The following is a 20,685-nucleotide window of genomic DNA, read 5'->3' on the forward strand; positions in this document are numbered from 1 at the left end:
CGTTTTTTGTTTTGTTGTTGCTTTTGATGTTATTACTGTGGTGCATCTATGCAACAGTACAAATGCGTGTGTATGAAATGCCGTAATTACAGGAAGACCAGTGTTGTTCGATGAGTGATAGCTATTTAACAATTGCTTTTTGTTATCGTTCAATCATTCAAGTTTATTTACTCAATACGTACAGCAGGAATTCGGTACTTGTGTTTTTGAAAACAAATGGCTTAAATCAGTCCGGCAAAAACTCAAGCAAAATGGGACAACAAGAGACACCCACAACAATGATGCAATATGCCTCTTGATATGTGGATGTAGAAGAAAAGCAGATAAAAAAGACATTCTTTGCATCAGAAATCAATTGCATTTACATTAGTTACAATTAGAAACCAACAGTTTTTATCCTCCCAACGCCACATTTTGTTTAAATAATCGTTATAAATCTTTAAAGCAATATTTTAACTTGAAACATACTGTTAAATCGAAGGTGGGGCATAATGTTCGTAGAGTGACTGTGATGAGAAAATTCGTATATCAAAAAAATGACTTTATTTCTCTGAATCTTTATACTGTAAGTAAAAACATTAGCACTGCTAAAAGTTAATTACTAAGTAGCAATCGACTATTAGACGTTTTACACGGTTAAAAGGCGTGATTAGTCGAAACAAAACCTTACATAGAAAGCTGCCTGATGAAATTTTAAGTTTTTTTCTTATTTTTCAGATAACTGCCAAACTTGCATGGCAGAAAGATCTTACGAAAAGTTAGTGTTGGTGATAAAACTTCTGTTTAGAAGAGTCTTGAATACTTAAAAAAGGAAGGGTGGTGTTTTGGCCAGCCGGGACGCTTTATAATACTTTCATCTACTTTCGGCAACGGTATTGTCGTTATCGATTCGTATGATCCTCAACCAATATGATGCACAAACTGGATTAGTTTTGACCTCGGTCTAAAAGGTTTATTACCGTCTTTTGTTTCGTTGGTCTAACGACGGATTGAGATTTTATGCCCTCATTAACCTAAAACTCAGCAGCCGGATCTGATCCAGATGAAATTCGGAAGTTTCATATGACACCTTCAATTTGAACTTAATTTTGTGAAAATCTTTTCTGCAATCGCTGAGCAAAGTGAGTGAGTTCCTTTTGGTAGTGTAAGAGATTTTCGACTGTGGCAGACGAAATGCGAACACGAACTGTTAATATCCAGTACGTGAATTTGGGATTGGCATTCAGTGGCAGAAATTCAACTGAATAAAACTAACACTTCGATGTATATACAGTTCAGGTAACGGTAAATTTCACTCCTGGAAGTTGAACCGATTTTCACAAACTTAGATTCAAATGATAGGTCTTAAAATTAATGAAAATATTCTAGAACATATCATCGGGATTTCGGAATTAGAGTACAAAAAGTGAACAATTTTCAATTTCATGTGGTTTTTACCTTTTTTTATATATATAAAAAATAGGTATAGAATTCGCTCAAACTTAAGAAAAAGGGCCCCGAAGGGCCGAATGTAATATACCAATCGATTCAGCTCGACGAACTGAGCAAATGTCCGTCTGTGTGTGTGTGTGTGTGTGTGTGTGTGTATGTGTGTTGTCAACTAAGAGGTCGAGATCTCAGAGATGGCTGGACCGATTTTGATCAAACTAGTCGCAAATAAAAGGTCTCCGCGTCACCCTGAACGCTATTGAATGGTTTTGAGATCGGATGTTTACTTTTTGAGGTATACGAAGTTTTATGTCAAAATTTTCAGTTTTTTGACAGTATCTGTCACAATTGACCTTGAAAACAGAATATATTTTCAGACTTAGATTCCGCATGATAATGCCTATCCAACAAACCATAGATTGTTAAAATCCGTCCATTTTGAACGACGATATCGAAATTTTTGTGTAAGCGACTTTTTCCCCTATTCCAGCAGTAGGAGTTTTGAGCGCTGTCTGGCAAAGAAATGCTTGGGAGCAACATAAAACACGATTTTTTATACTATTACATACATTTGTTTCTAAGTACCCAAAAGACTGTGTACAGCATGATATTTTGCCTCAGAACGATTTTAGCACGGTTCGTTTTAGGCAACATAATCGTTCGAATATGCCATATGTAACCCAGATGATAGCAGAATTTTCCAGTTCAAAGCAATTCCATAATTATATCGATTTAAACTACTTACAGCAATAAATGCTGGAATAACATAACAACCAAATACCATTAGAACCAGTTCGTCGAGATCAGTAAATGCGTGTGTGACAAATAATTTCACTCAATTTTTTTCGGAGATAACTCAACCGTTTTCTACAAACTCAGATTTGTATGAAAAGTCGTATGCTCCCAAACAAGGTTCCTGAATTATGTTTGGATCCGACTTCTGGTTCCGGAACTACAGGATGATTTGTGAAACAGAATGAGAATAGTTTAATTCATTTTTCTCGTAGATGGCTGAAGTGACCTAAGATTCAAATGAAAGGTCTTAAGATCCTATAAAACAGCTTACTTTTTATTCAGATCCTACTTCCGATTTAGGGGATACAGGGTGATTATTATAAAAATGTCCATGTCACATAAATTAATCAGGTTTAACGGGTTTGCAGATTTGGATAGTCGATAACCAAATTAACTTATTTCATTTTTGGTTGTATTCAGTTTTAGATTCGGAAGGCTCCCAAAAATTTCATTCGCACTACGATTCCCCAAAGATGTCTACATTGATTTTCAAACATTTTGAGACAAATGTAAACTATTCAGCTACTCAGGTGAATTTGTCTGACTTCGGCTACACCGAATTTCGAATTCCGGTTCCAATATCGAATCGTTTCTCAAAGCTCAATCGTTTTCTCAAAAAAGCCAAATCGAATTTCAGAAACGAAAGTACAAATTAAAATAAATCCAATTTTATCCAATTCTGACTTCCGATTCTGGAATTGAAGGATGATGAATTTTTAAAATTCAAAGCGATATAGAAGATGACAATCCCGAAAAGCTTTGAAGCTGGACTCACAAAAATATTGCAATTTATTCGTCATATGGCCATACGAATCGGTTTGGGTTATGCTGGTTCCTGAATACCGGATCTGGAAGTACCTTAAATTACCATTAATTCTAAAGTGGAAATTACTTAGACATATCATGGAATTTTTAATCGATTGTTACACTTTTAGATTCAAAATGGATCCGATTCACAGTTTCGACATTACATAGTAATGAGTGATTCAAATCTCAAATTGCCACTTAAAACGATGGACATTAGGATAATGTAATGGAAACTGAAACATCGAAGAATATTCATGCAAAAAACACATGCGGATTGATAAAAAAAAGTATCATCTCACTACTAGGTGGATTAAGCACGTGTTTTCATAAACGGTGGCAAACACAAATACAAATCCCATGAAACTGACGGATAATTTTTTCTAGTTTGCAGAACATATAAATTTGTGGGCATATAAACTTGAATGAATGAAAGAGTTTATTTATACTCGGTTTTAACACTCCTAATACCAAGCCAAAAAAAAGGTTACGCGGAGCATGAAACCTGAAAAAAAGTTCTAACAGTAATTTTGAGCTATCATAGCTCAGCTGTTTCTTTACCAATTTCGATCAGATTTACACCCTTGGATTTTGTGAAGTTTGTAGATTATTTTAAGTATATCATTATTGATCGCCAAGCTTAGGAAAAACTAATGCAAATGTGATTTTTCCCGTTCCAAGTTTTTTTCAAGCCCCAAGTATGCCCTATCTGCATTCATACGACATCTGTATCGCGAATAGGATATTGAGAACATCAACTTTACCGAGTCATAACTTTGTTGTTAGTCAACCGAATTTCGAAATTTGTTCAACATTTGAATTGTATGAATTATGCAAGCATTCCCTTTTTTCACAATTTTCGCAAAAACAAAGAAGCCTTCACTTGATTTCGATTACTGTGAATTTCACACAGAGAAAAGTGCACAAATCTAATCAAACAGCTCTAGATTTGCACTAAACTGAGGATTTTTACCTTCGATTTGCGAGCAAGAAATCCTAATAGTTCTTTAGAAAACTTTTAGAGCAATTAGAACGGCTGATTTTGTGTGATGCTCTTCATTGTTGTTTTTTCCGTTGTGTTTTCACCAATGCAAACCACTGGCAGCTGTAACGTAAGCGGCAGCTGTCGGAAGCGAAACTAGCTTCGCAAGCGACTCACAATACATCTGCTCGCAGTGGCGATAGAATCCAAACTGATCCAATTTTTGTTAAGAGGTTTCTTTAAACGTGATTTCGTTTGTAGCTTTTTCACTAATGGGCGGTCCTAACGGCTATAAAAATAGCAGCATATAGAATTTTAGTTTCGATGATTTTATTTCGTATTTGCATTTCATTGAAATAAACTATCAGGATGCTGTACGGGATTCATTCCTGCCTTTCAGAAGGACCAAACTGTGGAACTCACTACGATATTAAGCACTGTTCGGAACATTTTTCTCGAACGATTTGTTGTACAGCAGCAGATATTTTGTTCTCTTCCCCAGAACGCGTTCTGATTGGCTGATGTTGACATGTGTCAAATGAGACAGGTTTTTCTATAGTGTATTATTGAAATACTTCAATGCTGTTGCTATACACGTTTAAGTTGAAAAATTTCGATTCTATTGGTAGTTAGATTATATAAATCCTTTTACAGATCACTGAGATATGAGCTTTAAAAATACGCGCCTTATGAATTATCCTCTTTGATGCTCGTTCAGAAAAGTTTAATTTTGAATTATGTGAGATTATGTTACACAACTGAAAATGTTTTTTATAAAATTGTGATCATATTTTCAATGGCATGTAGTAAAAATTATGTTGATTCGTTAGTTACAACAAGAGATATTCACGATCAAGAACATATCACTCTCTCAGAGGGTAAATTTTGAAAAGGCACCCCATAGTAAACCCGAGTAAAGTTTAACATCAAAATGAGAACAAATTGAAATCCTAATATCATATCGACTAATCAAATTTTCAATTAATTTCACATTATGTTATCGTTTTGCTGTTTAAAGGCAAAAGTTTTGTGAAACTCAAAAAATTGAAAATATTAAAATCAACATTCTAGTGAATCCATCGTTTTCGTTTTTAAATTTCACTACACCGGTGTAGCGAAAGCTGCCCTGAAACCGTTCGTTTTTACCAATTGCACTACACCAGTGCTACACTTTTTCTGCACCGATATCACTGGTGTAGCACTCATCAAAAGTTTGGTGTAGCTCTATGCAATGGAATCGTTCATTGTAGTCAATGGTTACTGTTTATGTTTTTGTCATTTTTGTTCGTTTATTCATGCCTCAGTGTAGCACTGCACCGGTGTAGTGCAAATTAAAAACGAAAACGCCATAAGCTAATTTCAAATGGCAACACAACAATACAAAGTTAAGTTTCAATGGAAGAATTATTCCTTCAGTCCTATGTTGCCTTTTACAAAAATGCTTTGACATCCTGCAGTTGACCGCAACCATAACCGCAAAGAAACGATTTTTCAACTTTTACGCAAATAATGCTCCTTCTTTTTAACCACGAGAATATTGATGTCAAGCCACACATCTGGGAGGCAGTAGATAAATTGGCGATTATCGGTACCATGTTTGTCTGAAGCAGGTCAAACTTAATAGTGGCTTTGGCATTCCCATCTCGCTGATCGTCTGCCGTAGAAGGAGCTTATTTCAGAATTTGATATGAGAAATATATTTGACGTCTTCGATTTCCTTCTAGATACGTTAAGTATCCGATCCTGTAACAATTTTTGCGTTCAGTTTGAAAAAAAGTTTCGATATATGTAATCATACGACGTCGCGAAGTTCATTCCAAAGTTTTTAGACCATTATTTTCAGTGCATCCAGAAATCGGGGACCTGGATGGCGATAATAATCTACTCGCCAAATCCGTTCTGAAAATACCCATAACTTTATATCCAACAGTATGGAAAAATTCATTGTTTACGAAGTTCGAACATCGAACATCGAATGTCTCAGATTTCAGAACCTAGAGCTAATTCTTAATGATACTTTAGTGGCTTAGAGGAGCCACCAAGAAAATATATGTTTAATTTGTATATTCCTAAGTAGTCCACAAACTGTGTCGAAGACAATCTTCAAAATAATTCTCATTCCTAGTTATAAATGCTTAAAACTTCATATACTCACTAACGCCAAATACTATGAGAAGTATTTTATTCATCATCTAATAGATCTTGGAACTTTAATACACTTTGCCAAAGAAACCGTCTAACTAAATCTTCATAATTTGGAGTCACAGGACTAATTCTGCATCAAATGATCGTAAATTTTAAGTACACACAAGAACTAAACATTTACTGAAGAGATTGTGGTTCTACCTGTGGTCAGAAGCGAGATAATCGTTCATTGTTCCAAACAGTCGAAAAAACAATAGATCTGGTATACCTTTTTGCCGGATTCCTAATTCACGTTCCCTGTGTTGTAGAAGACTTCACTGTAAAACGTTCGGTCTTCAGAGCATCTAAATTCGTTTTTCAAAGTGATTAAATGTGCGGTTTTTGTGAGATTAAGTAGATAACTCAATTTAATGTTATAATGTTTGAATACCACAGCTTTGGATATGAAAAGGACAAAGAGAACATTTTTATACTGTGCTCAATTAGCCACACTGCTATTCACGGTGGATACGGGATGGAAGCGACGCAACGAGTGTGCACTGACAGAAACTACCTGCATACAACTTTGTGAAACAACACTGCTTGTCATATAACCGAACATTTTCCGTCTCCTGACAGCTAGCACTTACAGTCCATAGCAGTCGCAAAAAGTTCGCATTCCAAATCACCTAAGTTCGAAACAGGGTTCTCTCCGCAGTAGTGTGGAGATTGCATAAAATCTTTTTTCTTGCTTGCGAGTAATATCGCCTAAATGTATACTACCCAGAACCTTTTATGGCTGTTCTATTTTTAGATTATGCTCGTGACGTGTCATTTCGAGAAAATCTACATCATATTAAGTTTTCAATGTGCTTTCACTGAGAGCAAAACTAGTTTTCAGTTTGATGTCACACAGCATTTTTTTTGCTTTCGATTTTGATCTTTTAACAGATCGGCTGAAAAGTTCGTATCGTTTCTATGAGAGGGCGCCACTAGAATTAAACCCATACCATTTTCGATTAGTACCAACCTTCAATTGACAGCTGTCTGATTATTAGTTTGTGAGATATTGCATTTTGAGTGAAGCTACTTTTGTTATTGTGAAAAAATGGAAAAAATGGAATTTCGTGTGTTGATGAAACACTACTTTTTGATGAAAAAAAGTGCCGCCGATACCAAAAAATGGCTTGATGAGTGTTATCCAGACTCTGCACCAGGCGAAGCAACAATTCTTAAGTGGTTTGCAAAATTTCGTACTGGTCATATGAGCACCGAAGACGATGAACGCAGTGGACGTCCAAAAGAGGCTGTTACCGATGAAAACGTGAAAAAAATCCACAAAATGATTTTCAGTGACCGTAAAGTGAAGTTGATCGAGATAGCTGACGCCCTAAAGATATCAAAGGTACGTGTTGGACATATTATTCACGAACATTTGGATATGAGAGAGCTTTGTGCAAAATGGGTGCCGCGTGAGCTCACAATCGATCAAAAACAACAACAAAAAACCATGCTGAAATTGAACGAATTGGGCTTCGAATTGCTCCCTCATCCACCGTTTTCTCCAGATTTGGCCCCCAGTGACTTTTTCCTGTTCTCAGACCTCAAGAGAATGCTCGCTGGTAAAGAATTTAGAAGCAATGAAGAGGTAATCGCTGAAACTGAGGCCTATTTTGAGGCAAAGGACAAATCGTACTACAAAAATGGTATCGAAAAGTTGGAAGATCGCTATAATCGCTGTATCGCCTCTGATGGCAATTATGTTGAATAATAAAAACGAATTTTGGCAAAAAATGTGTGTTTCTATTAAACGATACGAACTTTTCAGCCGAACTGTTAACCGTTAAAACAATCAAAACGATAGCAAATGAAGTAATCTATATATACGAACAGCACAACATCAAATTGAGTTTTCTTTTTGATCTCACACTCTACTCGGGAAGTAAGTCGTATTCACTACAAAATTTCGATTTCGTGTTGCTTTTTCAAGATCGAAAATTTCCAAAACTTAACCGCTGGGCAGCACCCTTCCGATTTAGCTCCAATTTTGCATGAGGACTTCTTTCGATGTGCTTAAACTTTTCAGCACTAGTGCTTTACGAAATTAGAGGTGCTCCCAAAATATTGGCACCCTTATATGTATAGGAGCGGTAAAAATCAACGTGTTTTGTCGGTTACGTCACTTATACCATCATATCTCTGGAACCAAAAGTCACAGCCATTTGATCTTTGAACTTGATCAATGGCCCGATAGTAGCTTTCAAACGAGCCTAAGTTTGTTAAAATCGGTTCAACCATCTCCGAGAAAATTGAGCGGTAAAAATATCTTCGAAAAATGCACACACACAGACATTTTCCGGTCTCGTCGAACTGAGTCGAATGGTATATAACAGTATGGGTCTGCGAGGCTCCGTTCGAAAGTCGGTTTTTGCAGCAATTCTAATACCTTTCTATAGAGAAAGGCAAAAACATTTGGACCCATTAAAAGGGTTGATTTTGTAAAATGTTCCCCATCGTTGTCCACTTTTCGTTATATTTTGCTTCGAAGTAAACAATCAGCAGCAAGATGACGCAATCGATGTCTTTCGCAGGGAAACGGGCTCTGTGAACGTCTCGCAATTGATTCAATACTGAACTGAATACTAGATAGTGGAACTGGCACTGAGCTCTGGATCTGAACTAACCGGAATGATGCACTTGCTTTACTTCCTGCTCAGTCAACTGCGCAGGTTAGAATGAACGAAACATATCAAGTGTTATCCTTTTGAATCTACTTGAATATGAGAAAGGTGTCATGGTTTTCTTCTTTGATGCTCGTTGATAACAAACATTTCAGAAAACATTAAATTTGAATTATTTGTGATTATGTCATGGCATGTTATGGCTTTTGTGAAATAGCTTTCTTTTTGCTTTTGCGAAGTGGTTTTCTTACATCCACAGGGAGATTATATTTTGTCGTCGATAATCAAATTCACCCTAGGGCATAGTATTGATGTTGCTATCAGTTTCAAGATGGATATAAAAAATTGGAAAATAATGAGAAAGGGAAATTAGTCTCAAGAGATTGGACTGCAGCGAGTAACACAAGGAAAATTTTCGATTCAGTGTCGTGATTGTAAATGAAATTTGCATAATCGATTCAACCGAAACTCAAAGAAAACTTGTGGTCAGTTGGTCTTCGATCCGAGCAGCAACACTGTCCAGCCTTTAACGTAACTTTACCAATCAAGTTTCGATTCGGTTGGAATAACCATTGTCCGACAAAACTGTTTGTTTGTAACCCCCATCTTACCACATTTGCATTCGGAGTCTTCGTCGTCGTCGTCGTCGCCGTCGTCGGAATGCCCCTCTAGGGCAGCACTGGTTTGCGCTGCTTCGAACCCGTCATTGGCGCGAGATGAAGTTACAAAATAAACGATACCCATCGATCAGACCCAACGGACGAAAGCTTTGCTTTGTACGGTTGTGAAATCTCGAAACTGGGGAAAGCGAGTTTGGATGGCAAGAAACCTTCGGTCATTAGTGTTACGTGGCTATAAGCTGTAAAAGGGTGCGATCGAGATTGAGGTTCGGCTCGATTTGGATGCCATTATGGAATCAATAGTTCACAGAAAGGGTGTATGGATCTAGTTGAAAAAAAATTCAAGTTCAACAGCCTTTTGATTAACGACACTGAAGAAATGTTTTCGCTGAATTTGTCTTTTCCCTATAGTATGCGGGCAGTGATATGAAAAATACTTTACGTATGACGAAACAATTGCACCGCACTGAAACCGGTTCCACCAGACATGGCTGTGGTGTTTCTTCGGGGAGAGAAATCAGCTCTATCGTCCGATTATTCCCCTTCCAAGCGCGAACATTTGGAACCACCCCAACCGTACGGAGTGCATCCAACCGCCCGCCCACCGTGCCAGAGACTTGAGGAGTTGTGATAATTGCTGTTTTATTGCAATTAAGTTTTTGATTTCATTTGTTTGGCTCGTTTGCGAATGACGCTTGGACTCTTGCATGGCTGATGACGCCATGGAGCTTGGCAGCAGCTGCAGGTGAATGCGCTCGACCAGCAAACAAACCATTATTGGGAAGGTATTTACCATCGAAAGGAATTCTATAGAAAATAAAACTTATTATGACTGGTGTGTCGTGCGTTCGCGAGGTGAAAAAAAAGGGTGAAAGTTGTGCAAATAAAAACGGATGCTGGCCAGCGACGGAGTGAAAGAGTGTGCGACTGATTTTGTGTGTGTGTGTTTTTTTTCGGTTGACAGAGAAGAAACTGATCACACACTGCGAACAGGAAGACGAAGGGAATTTATTCGGTTTCGTTGACGTCGTCGTTAAGTCCGTGTTTTGATGTCGTGAAGAGTATCTACATTTCAGTAGGAATTGACTCTGTTCATTTGCATAGAAACAATTTAAATGCATTCTTTCGAAACTAATCTGGTTTTATTGTAAAAGCTGAAAACGAAAGAGGAAATCAACTGAAATAATGTGGAAGAGCGATTGACAAAAAAAAAGTATATATTTGTATAGTAGCATTTAAATATGAATAGACTCAATCGAAGACGAATGCCAAACCAAATTTTCACCTATCGTTTAGCACCTTTTCAGCGATGGAATGTCGTTTTTCTAGTTTCAGCGTTGTTCAATTTGTCCGATCGGATACGCGTGTGAAGGCTATTCAAAATAACATCAGTCTAAAATTGAACAAACTACGTGAAGGTATGGCAAGTTCTGCACCATGACGTCATGCGACTGTAGAAAAATGTAGGAAAGAAAAATTCTATCCATCCATTGGTTTCGCAGACAATTTGGCCCAGTTTCCTTCCCATTGACTCATCCCAAAACGTTTCGCACCTTTGTTCGATGTCGGCCCTTTGATGTATAAAAATTACACAACTCTCCCACAATTACTAGAAAGCTCGAGGGGGGTAAAGCGAGAGACTGTGGCGCGCCAAAAGCGTCGAACCCTGGTTTTTCTTCTCGCATACCGGTGGACGCTTTCGGCACACACGTTCCACATTCGAAGAGAATGAACGAGAAAAAACATTGACGATTTAATGAAGTATAACGCACGATTACCATTCGTTACGAACCAAATAGAGCTAATTTCGAATGTTTAAGTCATCGTTTTTCCTAGCAAAAAAAAAAAAAACTACAATATCGTCCAACGACTACTCTCGAGATAACACCGCTTTGGCATTTCGGAGCGATTGAACAGCAAATTAAACTTTCCATTCAATTTCCATCTCCGAACACGATTTTCATCTCAGATTGGGCCGAACGGCCGAAAACTTCTTCCGCTCTTGCTCTGCTGATTGATGCAAAAGTTGATGGAAGCTAGTTTTGCCTCATTCCGACATACGCTCTGATGGTTGCACAATTTATTCGAGAGTCAGCGTTCAGCGGTTGATGGATTGATGTGTGTGCCTACCCACACACACACATACACACACAGGCACACGTTATTGTTTTTCTTTCTGACGGCTTACTTTGGACGTTGGACGATGCTATTTAAATTGCTGGTAAATTCAAATTCGAATCTTTTTTTCCGAATGCCAATACGCCACACGCACCACACGAACGAAAACGCTGCCTGAAGTTCGATGACTTGCCACATCAGCCCCCCTCTCCCGCCGGCTGATCAGTCAACGAGTCGAGATTGACCAAATTATGCATTACGAATCGAAAAAGAAAACCCGATTTAAAAATCCGGCACAATGCCTTCGGGCCGGTGTGCAACCTTTTTTTTCGGTGAGTTGGGGGGTTGTTTGGTGCCTTGGTGCCGTATTCCGGGAAACGAATGCAGAATGAAAATAATGACGGTGTTAATCAAAATAACACGCACATTTTATCCAATCGGACAGTTGGTGGGTTTTTGGCACGTTACGCAACATGAACTTCAATGCAATTAGTGCTGCGTATCAGCTAGTAAATATTGAAGCACCGAAAAATTTCCACTGCCTCGTACGTGTGGAATTCGTTCAACAAAACTTGAAATGCCTAAAGGCTACTCTCAGTGACCGGGTTTTGCGTGACGCACGTGAATCACAGAGAGTGAGCGATGTAAGAAATACAACAAAATAAGAAAAAAGAAACAAGGTCTCTTTAACTAGTGTTTTGGTTATACATTCGACGGAAGCACATTTTTTATTTAATTTGTTAATAGAATTTAACAAAAAGTAATTCCAATCTGCAAACTTTACTTGTTCCGTGGAAATGCTCTGCCAATTGAGTCAACCTAAAGGTATGAGTTTAGTATTTCGTATAAAGACTGTCCCAGAAAGTATGGACGCAACCAAAAACCGCTGCCATTTCGCAATGGCTCAGAATCTGTCAATTTTTATGGTTGCGTCCTGCTGTTTACACTCTTCTCTAACCACTTGTGCAGTTGTTTATTCGTTTTCATTAGTTTGTTTCGAAATGCGTGGACTTACAGCAGAACAACGTCGAAAAGTTGTGTACAAATGGTGCACAGAACGCGGACTGTCACTGAGAAAGATAGTAATAATAGAAAGAGTAAGAGAAAAAGCCGTGCGAAATGCAATCAGGAAGTTCGGTGAAAATAACATCTTCGAGGATAAACCGAAAACGGGTTTGAAAAAAAGGTCCTGCTAACCCTCAGTATAAACGTATACTGAAGGCGTTCGAGCAAAAGAAGGAGGTTTCAGTTCGGGATGTGGGTGAAAAAGTGGGCACTTCGAAGTCAAATGTTCTTCGTGCTAAAGAACGTTTGAATCTTCGAACCTATAAGAAGCAGAAACAACCAAAACGTAGTCCGAAACAAGAAGCAGCGATCAGGCCGAGGGTTCGAAAGCTGTACAATACGAATCTTGCTGGAAATTTGAACTGCATAATCATGGACGACGAAACCTACGTGAAACTCGATTAAAAATCCTTGCCGGGACCACAATATTATACGGTACGAGAAGGGCAAGTGTTAAACCAGTCCGAGACATCGACTGAAGTCGAAAAATTTGGTAAGAAAGCTATGGTCTGGCAAACAATTTGTAGGTGCGGTAAGATTTCGAAACCCTTCATCACCATTGCTTCAATGAACAGCCACAAGGATTCTGTTGTCTTCTGGCCAGATCTTGCTTCTTGCCACTACTCAAAATAAACGGTAGAATGGTATACTACCAAAAATGTCACTTTCGTCCCAAAAAACATGAATCCACCAAATGGCCCACAACTTGGATCAATTGAGGAATTTTGGGCATTGACGAAGGCACATCTTAGGAAACATGTCTCGGCAGCCGAAACCATTCAACAGTTTGAAAAAGATTGGAAAAAAGTGTCAAAACTTGTCGCCAAGAAGTCTGTAGGGAATTCAATGAGGAACGTTCGCAAGAAGGTGCGCCAGCTAATCTACAATGGCTAAGTAGCAAATGTTGAGAATAATATTCTGTTGTTGTAGTCTAATATTATCAGTATATCGAATAAAATTTGAATATCTAACACTTGTGAATTATTTACAGCGAAATCAAAGTGCGTCCATGCTTTCTGGGACAGTCTTTATTGATGCGAAACAATGATGCATAGTAATTTTTTTACGAAATTCTGCTTTTCACTGTAGGTTTATGAGCTCCCATTCCATGCACGCCGAAGAAACTCAAACGTGTGCATGAGCGGTTATGTGTTTGTTATAGAATATAGAATGATACTTTTTTCTGCATTGGATGACTAAACTACAGGTTATGTCAATACAAATAATAATAGCAGTACAACATTAAATACAACAATCGTTTTCTAACTTTAAAATAATGATACGGTTTCACGGATATCCAACATAAGTTAACTTGAAGTATTATTAATATTATTATTATTATTATTATTATTATTATTATTATTATTATTATTATTATTATTATTATTATTATTATTATTATTATTATTATTATTATTATTATTATTATTATTATTATTATTATTATTATTATTATTATTATTATATTATTATTATTATTATTATTATTATTATTATTATTATTATTATTATTATTATTATTATTACTATTTTTTTTTGTTTTTTTTTGTTTGGGGAGTTTAACCGCAGTTGCGGTCATTCGTCCCATAAGCTATTTATTCAAGTGTCGATATGCATACATGTCATTTAATTCTATAGTAATTTCAATAAATTCGTTTTTCTAAGAAATATCACCAATTTTCGTTCTTCTTCCTCGTTGTTACTCAAAACGTCTCCAATGGTCGTCGCAAGGTTACATCTTTTCCGATGAGTTTCGTGTTTTCTGCAGTCTAATAGTATATGTCGAACCGTCAGTGGTTCATTACAGGTCCGGCAGTTGCTGCTGTCTCCGTTGAATAGGTGCTGATGTGTTAATCTGGTGTGCCCGATTCTCAGACTACTTAGCGCTCTTCTTTCTGTGGCAGGAAACCTGTCTGGCCACTTATTCGTTGTATTTTATATTGCTCTCAAAAAACTGGTACTACTTTGCCACTGGCGTTCCCATTGCAGATGAATATTTTGTTTACATGATCGCATTGCATCTTCTGCCGGAATCGAATCACATTCCGGTTCACCGCTGGACGATTTTGCTAACCTGTCTGCTGCTTCATTTCCAACTATTCCAGTATGTCCTGGGATCCAACAAAGCTCAACTAATTTGTCTTTCAACTCCTCTTCAATTTCTTAAATCCAGGCATGCCGCGATTGGCCTTTTTCAAGTGCTGATAGTACACTGGCAGAATCCTTGAAAATTTAGGGATTTTTGGTTTGCACAAAAAGTGCATATTTCGCCTTCGGCTCATCCGTGCTTGAAGCAGTTCAAATTGAATCGCTGTCTCCGCCTAAAGTTGATGTCAGAGTGAGCGCGGAACGCGGACCGAAGCGAAGCTATTCAACGCGATGTACTGTTTTCGCATCGTATTCATTCTGACAGGTTTGCTTTGATCAATGCGACGCGAAAACAGTACATCGCATTGAATCGCTTCGCTTCGGTCCGCGTTCCGCGCCCACTCTGACGCCAACCTAAGGGTGAAGCCAGAGAGAAAGCGACACGCGAAGCGATGCGAAACTTGACAGAGTGAGTGCGATGCGATCGGTCAGTAGTCGCTTCGGAACGCATCGAATTCACTCTGACATACTTGTCATTTTTCTGCTGAACTTGAGGGGACGGAGCTCTGCCTCACGACTCCGTGCGATCTGTCAAGTTTCCCATCGCTTCGCTTCGCGTCGCTTGTCGCTTTCTCTCTGGCTTCACCCTAACAGCTCAATTTGTACCGACGTCAGATAGGATATGGCACCTAGTGTAATATTCTTATAGGGTCACATAGATTATGTGAACTATGCGTCTGCTTAGCGATTCAAATTGAACTGTTGGGCAAGGATGGCTATTAACTTCAAACTGATTTAAGCAAAGATAAGCCGAAGCCAAAGATACCAAGACTGGTTTATCGGTCATCCATTATCTTGACTCTCTCAGTCATTGGAAAAATATTTCTAGCGTTTCCAATAAGCCACATATTCACTTTGATGAGGAATCCCGAAAATAATAAACGATATAGAAAAGTTTTCTCTTTCGTCTGGTGATAAAATTGGGAGCGGGTCATTGCGTCGAAAGCCATTTCGCCGAAAGTCGTTTCGCCGAATGCCATTTCGCCGAAAGTCATTTCGCCGAAAGGGTCATTTCGCCGAAAGTCATTTCGCCGAAAGTCATTTCGCCGAAAGGGTCATTTCGCCGAAAGGGTAATTTCGAATATATCAAATTATTTTTTGTGTTATTATTCCTCCTGTATAACTGATGTGGCGCAGCCACATAACCAAAGCCAAGATGGCTCGGTGGCATAAATCCGCCGAGGCGACGCCGGCTGAGTTGGCCGCCGACCCGCCGTCGGAAGCGGCGGCCTCTTGCATACAAACCTGTAATCGCCTCGTTTGCCCGGCCTACTCAAAGCTAGGTTTCTTTGCTTTAGTTAGGTCCGAACGAGCGGTAGCGAGGTCGGACAGCACACGAATAAAATCGATGTGGCGAAGCCGCATTAGATATTTTTTTATTTAGTAAACGGAAAATACCACATACATTTTCTTGGTAGATACCTATGGAATTGCTTTGATGATTAGTAGTCAACAAGTTTCATTGGGAACTCCGTTCTGAGGTTCATGAATCAATCTTTATTCAAGAAGTACAATTGTAGGTCAACAAAACGGGCGTTAACGTTATCATCTTTAATTTGTTTTTATTTTAAATCGATTCCCATTACGATTTTAAGACATTTGCAGGAATCGGCGAAATGGCTTTCGGCGAAATGACATTCGGCGAAATGACCCTTTCGGCGAAATTACTTTCGGCGAAATTACTTTCGGCGAAACGAATACTCCATTTCTCATTGCAAGCCTGCAATTTCTTTCAAAAGTGGAGAGGTGGCTGTTATCACGAAAAACGTGTGATATTTGATATTTCGAGAGAGCAACTGATTACGCTAATACCGAGTTTCGATTGACAGTGCAATGAATGAACAATTCTGTATAGAATTTTCATTACGACCTGAGCGCAAATGACAGATTCTTTTTGTTGAGTTCTCTTATGGTACTTTCAACAATCTTAAAGCTGACTATTTGCAGAGCTATTCTATAGAATGCAAACTAAAACTATCATCTGTTAATCTGCACTGAAGTAATTATAGAATAATATAGAGCTTTTCCGTAATATTTGTAAGAGAAAGTAAACAAAGAAGATCTGTCATTTTCATCTAGGTCGTAATGGAAATTCTATACCGAATTGTTCACTGCGTCAGTGAGTGAGTGTGAAGTTAGGCACAGTAGAATGATCGACTGTGTGTAGTCAATTTCAATTAAATGAAATGAAATTTTACGACGCGATTGCATTTTTTGTTGCACCACACACATACGCAAACAGACATTCTGTGATGTCGACAAACTGAGTCGAACGGTATAGGACACTCGTCCCGCCGGGCCTCGATAGACTTTCGATTAGTCGATTTTCATAGTGACTGCATTGCCATTCAATTCGAGAAAGGCAAAACAAAAGATCAATGCTTTTCGAGTAAACCGAGCTTAACAGGGTTACAATGTGTTACTTTTCGCTTTTCAGTTATTACCAATCACGATCATTTACAACGTGTTCCACCCAAAAATACCTTCCAGCGTGCCCTAGAAATTTATGTAAATTTCCAAATTAGGTGTAGACCCATCTTGTGCATGGTTCCGGAAGGCGAGACAACGAATTTTCGTCTGTCAAGCTGCACTGGGAGGTTCGCAGACAGGGCCCAGGTTTCAATCAAGCGATTGTAATGAGGAGAAAAGAGGTTTCACACCTTTGTCAGCCGTGTGCCGGAGTCAGTGCGGCGTCGGGAAATCGTTCGCGCCATGACGGTGGCTAAAACCGTCTACGCCATTCATTAGCGACCATTACTTCAGCTCCTGTTTTCCGTCAGGTTTACCACCAATTGTCTTGTTTGCATTGCATGCGTTTGTTGTTTTGGTGTCAATCGTAAATTTTTCTACCCCTCCGATGGGAACACTTTTTTCCAGCAAACGCACGTCTTCGGTTTGTGCTTGTTATTCACATTTTTTTTTTGTTTTTTGGATTTGAATTCGCACGCTTCGCCAGTGTTCACCGGGATGTTCGGAAAATGTGTGTTTTACTATATCGTGATTGGTGGGCACATCACGTTTCGTTGAACTGCCACTGAGTTGTTGAGTTGGTCGATTTTTTCCTCTTCACTGGAATCAAGATTAATGCACCGTGCAACTATGGTACGGCGGCTTCGAAGATTCGCATCAAAATGACTTGCTGAGCAGTGCACGTACACAATATATTTTATGTAGGTTTATGGATTGATTTGCTTTCTACTGAATGGTTATGGTGAATTTCAAATGCATTCCACTGAATAAATGATCGAACTTTACTGACACGGTTTTTCACTTCTCTCTGCTCGCCCTTCCAGGTTCACCGTGGAATATCAACATAATGTCCTCACCGGGGCTGACGGCTCTCGGTGAATCCACCCGGCTGGTACCGGCCAGTGTACCGGCGGTTTTTGAGGTACTGCCGCCTCCTGGAGCTTCAATCCGGGGCAGTGACTGCGTGGCGACCGTGCTTTCGCCCAGCAAGAGCAAAGTAAACGCGCGAGTCACCCATGAGGCGGCCAACGGTGCACTGCGAATCGAGTTCGTCCCCAACGAGGTCGGAACACACATCATCGAAGCATCGATCGGCGGAACAACCTTGGTCGGAGGGCCGTTGATTGCGAAAGTCTACGATTCAAGCCTGATTCAGGTGACGGATGTTAATGGGGGCGTGGTCGGACAGCCCTGCCAGTTTAGAGTGGATGCCAGCGCGGCAGGAGAAGGACAGCTGGAAATTTCCATCAACGAAGGTGAAGTTCCAAATCACGTTCAGGTCGTTGGTGGTGGAAGATGCCTGGTGTCATTCACACCCGAACAAGCGAAGCCCCACTTGATTGATATCAAATTCAACGGAGAAACTGTAATCGGATGCCCGTTTGTTTGTTCAGTAGCCGACACTAGTCGTGTTTTGCTCAACCTGTCCAATTTGGAGCTCATTCCTGTCAATCGACCGGCATCATTTCACATCACTGTTAGCGGAGGAGGGGCAGCCGAATTGGCGGTGAGCGTTCGTGGTCCGCAAGGAGAGCTTCCCGTCAGAGTGACCGGTGATATCCACGCGGGATTCACTGCCGAGTTTACTCCGAATCATGTGGGAGCTCATACGATTAATGTTGAGTACAATGGATATCCGGTTCAAGGAACACCTTTCGTAGCGAAATCGTACGATCCGACCAAGGTTGCCGTAGGATCCGTTTCCAAGGGAACCGTCGGTAGACCGGTACAATTCACGGTAGATGCCGGTGATGCCGGCGAAGGAAATCTGGAGATCACGATCTCCGCCAAAGGCCATAATATTCCGACCCAGGTGCATCCGCAAGGAAATGCCAAGTAAGTGGATGCTTAAAACTTATCTGTTATAACGTGTATCACAAAACGGTTTCATCAATCGCAGGTTCGCCGTGTCGTTCGTTCCCGCAGAGCCATGTGAGCACATTATTAATGTTTCGTTCAATAAAATGCTAGTGCCGGGCTGCCCGATAACGGTTATCATCAACGGTGGAACCACGGGACCTCAGGTTTCGCTTGGGGGGCCGGGTCCGCTACATTTACCGAATTCGCTAATCATCAACCACGCCGGAGGCCGACTGGAGGACATCGAAGTCAACGTCGAAGGTATTGTTTGATTTTTCTTTTCAAATTTCCAAAAGTTGTCGAAACAAAAAAACAACCAACACTTCTAGATAGAGTTTAACAGTTTCACTATTCGGCCATGTTACTTTCTTATTTCTATTCTATGTTGAGCACTTTTCTGGACTATCTTTGCTGCTAACTTGCAAGTGTAAATCAATATCCAAATTATTAGCTAGCACAGGTTAGGTGGAGCCAGTCACAAAACAAAACAAAAAACACCTTTTTGCTTATCAAAAGTTTGTGGTGGCACCTAGTTTTTTTTTTATTTTTGTATTATATGAGATCAAAGATTCCGGAAAGCAGAATGGAAAGATCAGTTCATGTAGACGACGTTGATTTGGTGAACAGTTCGGGTGAAGGTTCATTTGTAGTTACATTAAAGCTCTTCTTCTGCAGAGCATACAGATGGTTTTAAACAGATTCAATAGTGCCCTCTGCAGTCTATCATCAGAAGCACTGACTGCAAAATACAATTTAATTCTAAAACACTACAAGGGACTCAGTTCCACTGCAACTATCGGGCTGATCGGACGCAAGTTCGTGTTTCTCCAGTGGTGCGGTAAATTGTTTTATTCCGCTTTCAAGGTCATTTCGTATTCTATTGTCTGAATCAGTGCGGTCGAGTGATAGTTCGAATTAATCCGTCTTCAAGGTCAATTGTGAGTTGTGTAAAGAAGCACTGTGTGGTACCGTTAGCCAGCGCCCAGCTGGGCGCTGCTGCTATATTGTTAACAAATACATTGGACAGTGTATAGTGAAAAAACGTATAAGATTCCATTGTACAGTGCAGAAAGAGACTGCAAAAAAGTGCTTTTTCCTCTAGGAGGTTTTTTGCACTTTATTGATCAGGAATATCCACCGATTGCCTAGGACCGGGCCTTGTCTGCCGTTCACCCTTTGAGAGCTAAAGCTAAGTATTTTTGCCTTTTTCTTTTTTCCCCCTGTTCTTCAATACCACTACATTTGTCCTCCAATATTTACCCGCACGGACACATTTCCGTGCCATGACAGAAGGCACAGAATTGCCTGACCTCCCTCCAGATGACAAAATGGAATCATCTTATAGCCAAATATCTCGTATAAAAAATTATCCCGATGGACTTGCACTCCCGGCCGGACCGTATGCGGTTTACATCCGGACCAAAGCCAACGGTAAAAAATTGAATCTTCTAAGACTTTCTGAAGACCTGTCCTCGCGATACAATACCGTACAAAAAATTGAAAAAGTACGCCCGGACAAGCTTAGGGTCTTGTTAGCCAGTGCAAAACAGGCTAATGAGATCGTTCAAAATGAGCATTTCACGCGGGAGTA

At 39.6% G+C, this 20,685-nt stretch overlaps 1 protein-coding gene across 9 annotated transcripts in view; it reads left to right on the forward strand.

Moving 5' to 3' along the window:
• Positions 1-20,685, forward strand: part of LOC131436290 (filamin-B) — a 148,484-nt gene that overhangs the window by 93,653 nt on the left and 34,146 nt on the right. For all 9 annotated transcript variants that reach the window (XM_058604931.1, XM_058604935.1, XM_058604940.1 and 6 more), the window contains 2 exons: positions 18,059-19,070; positions 19,135-19,355. In XM_058604931.1, coding sequence (XP_058460914.1) covers positions 18,059-19,070; positions 19,135-19,355 — 1,233 coding nt within the window. The remainder of the gene's footprint in view (positions 1-18,058; positions 19,071-19,134; positions 19,356-20,685) is intronic.

This window comes from Malaya genurostris, chromosome 3 (assembly GCF_030247185.1).
Source record: "Malaya genurostris strain Urasoe2022 chromosome 3, Malgen_1.1, whole genome shotgun sequence".
Lineage (NCBI taxonomy): Eukaryota > Metazoa > Arthropoda > Insecta > Diptera > Culicidae > Malaya > Malaya genurostris.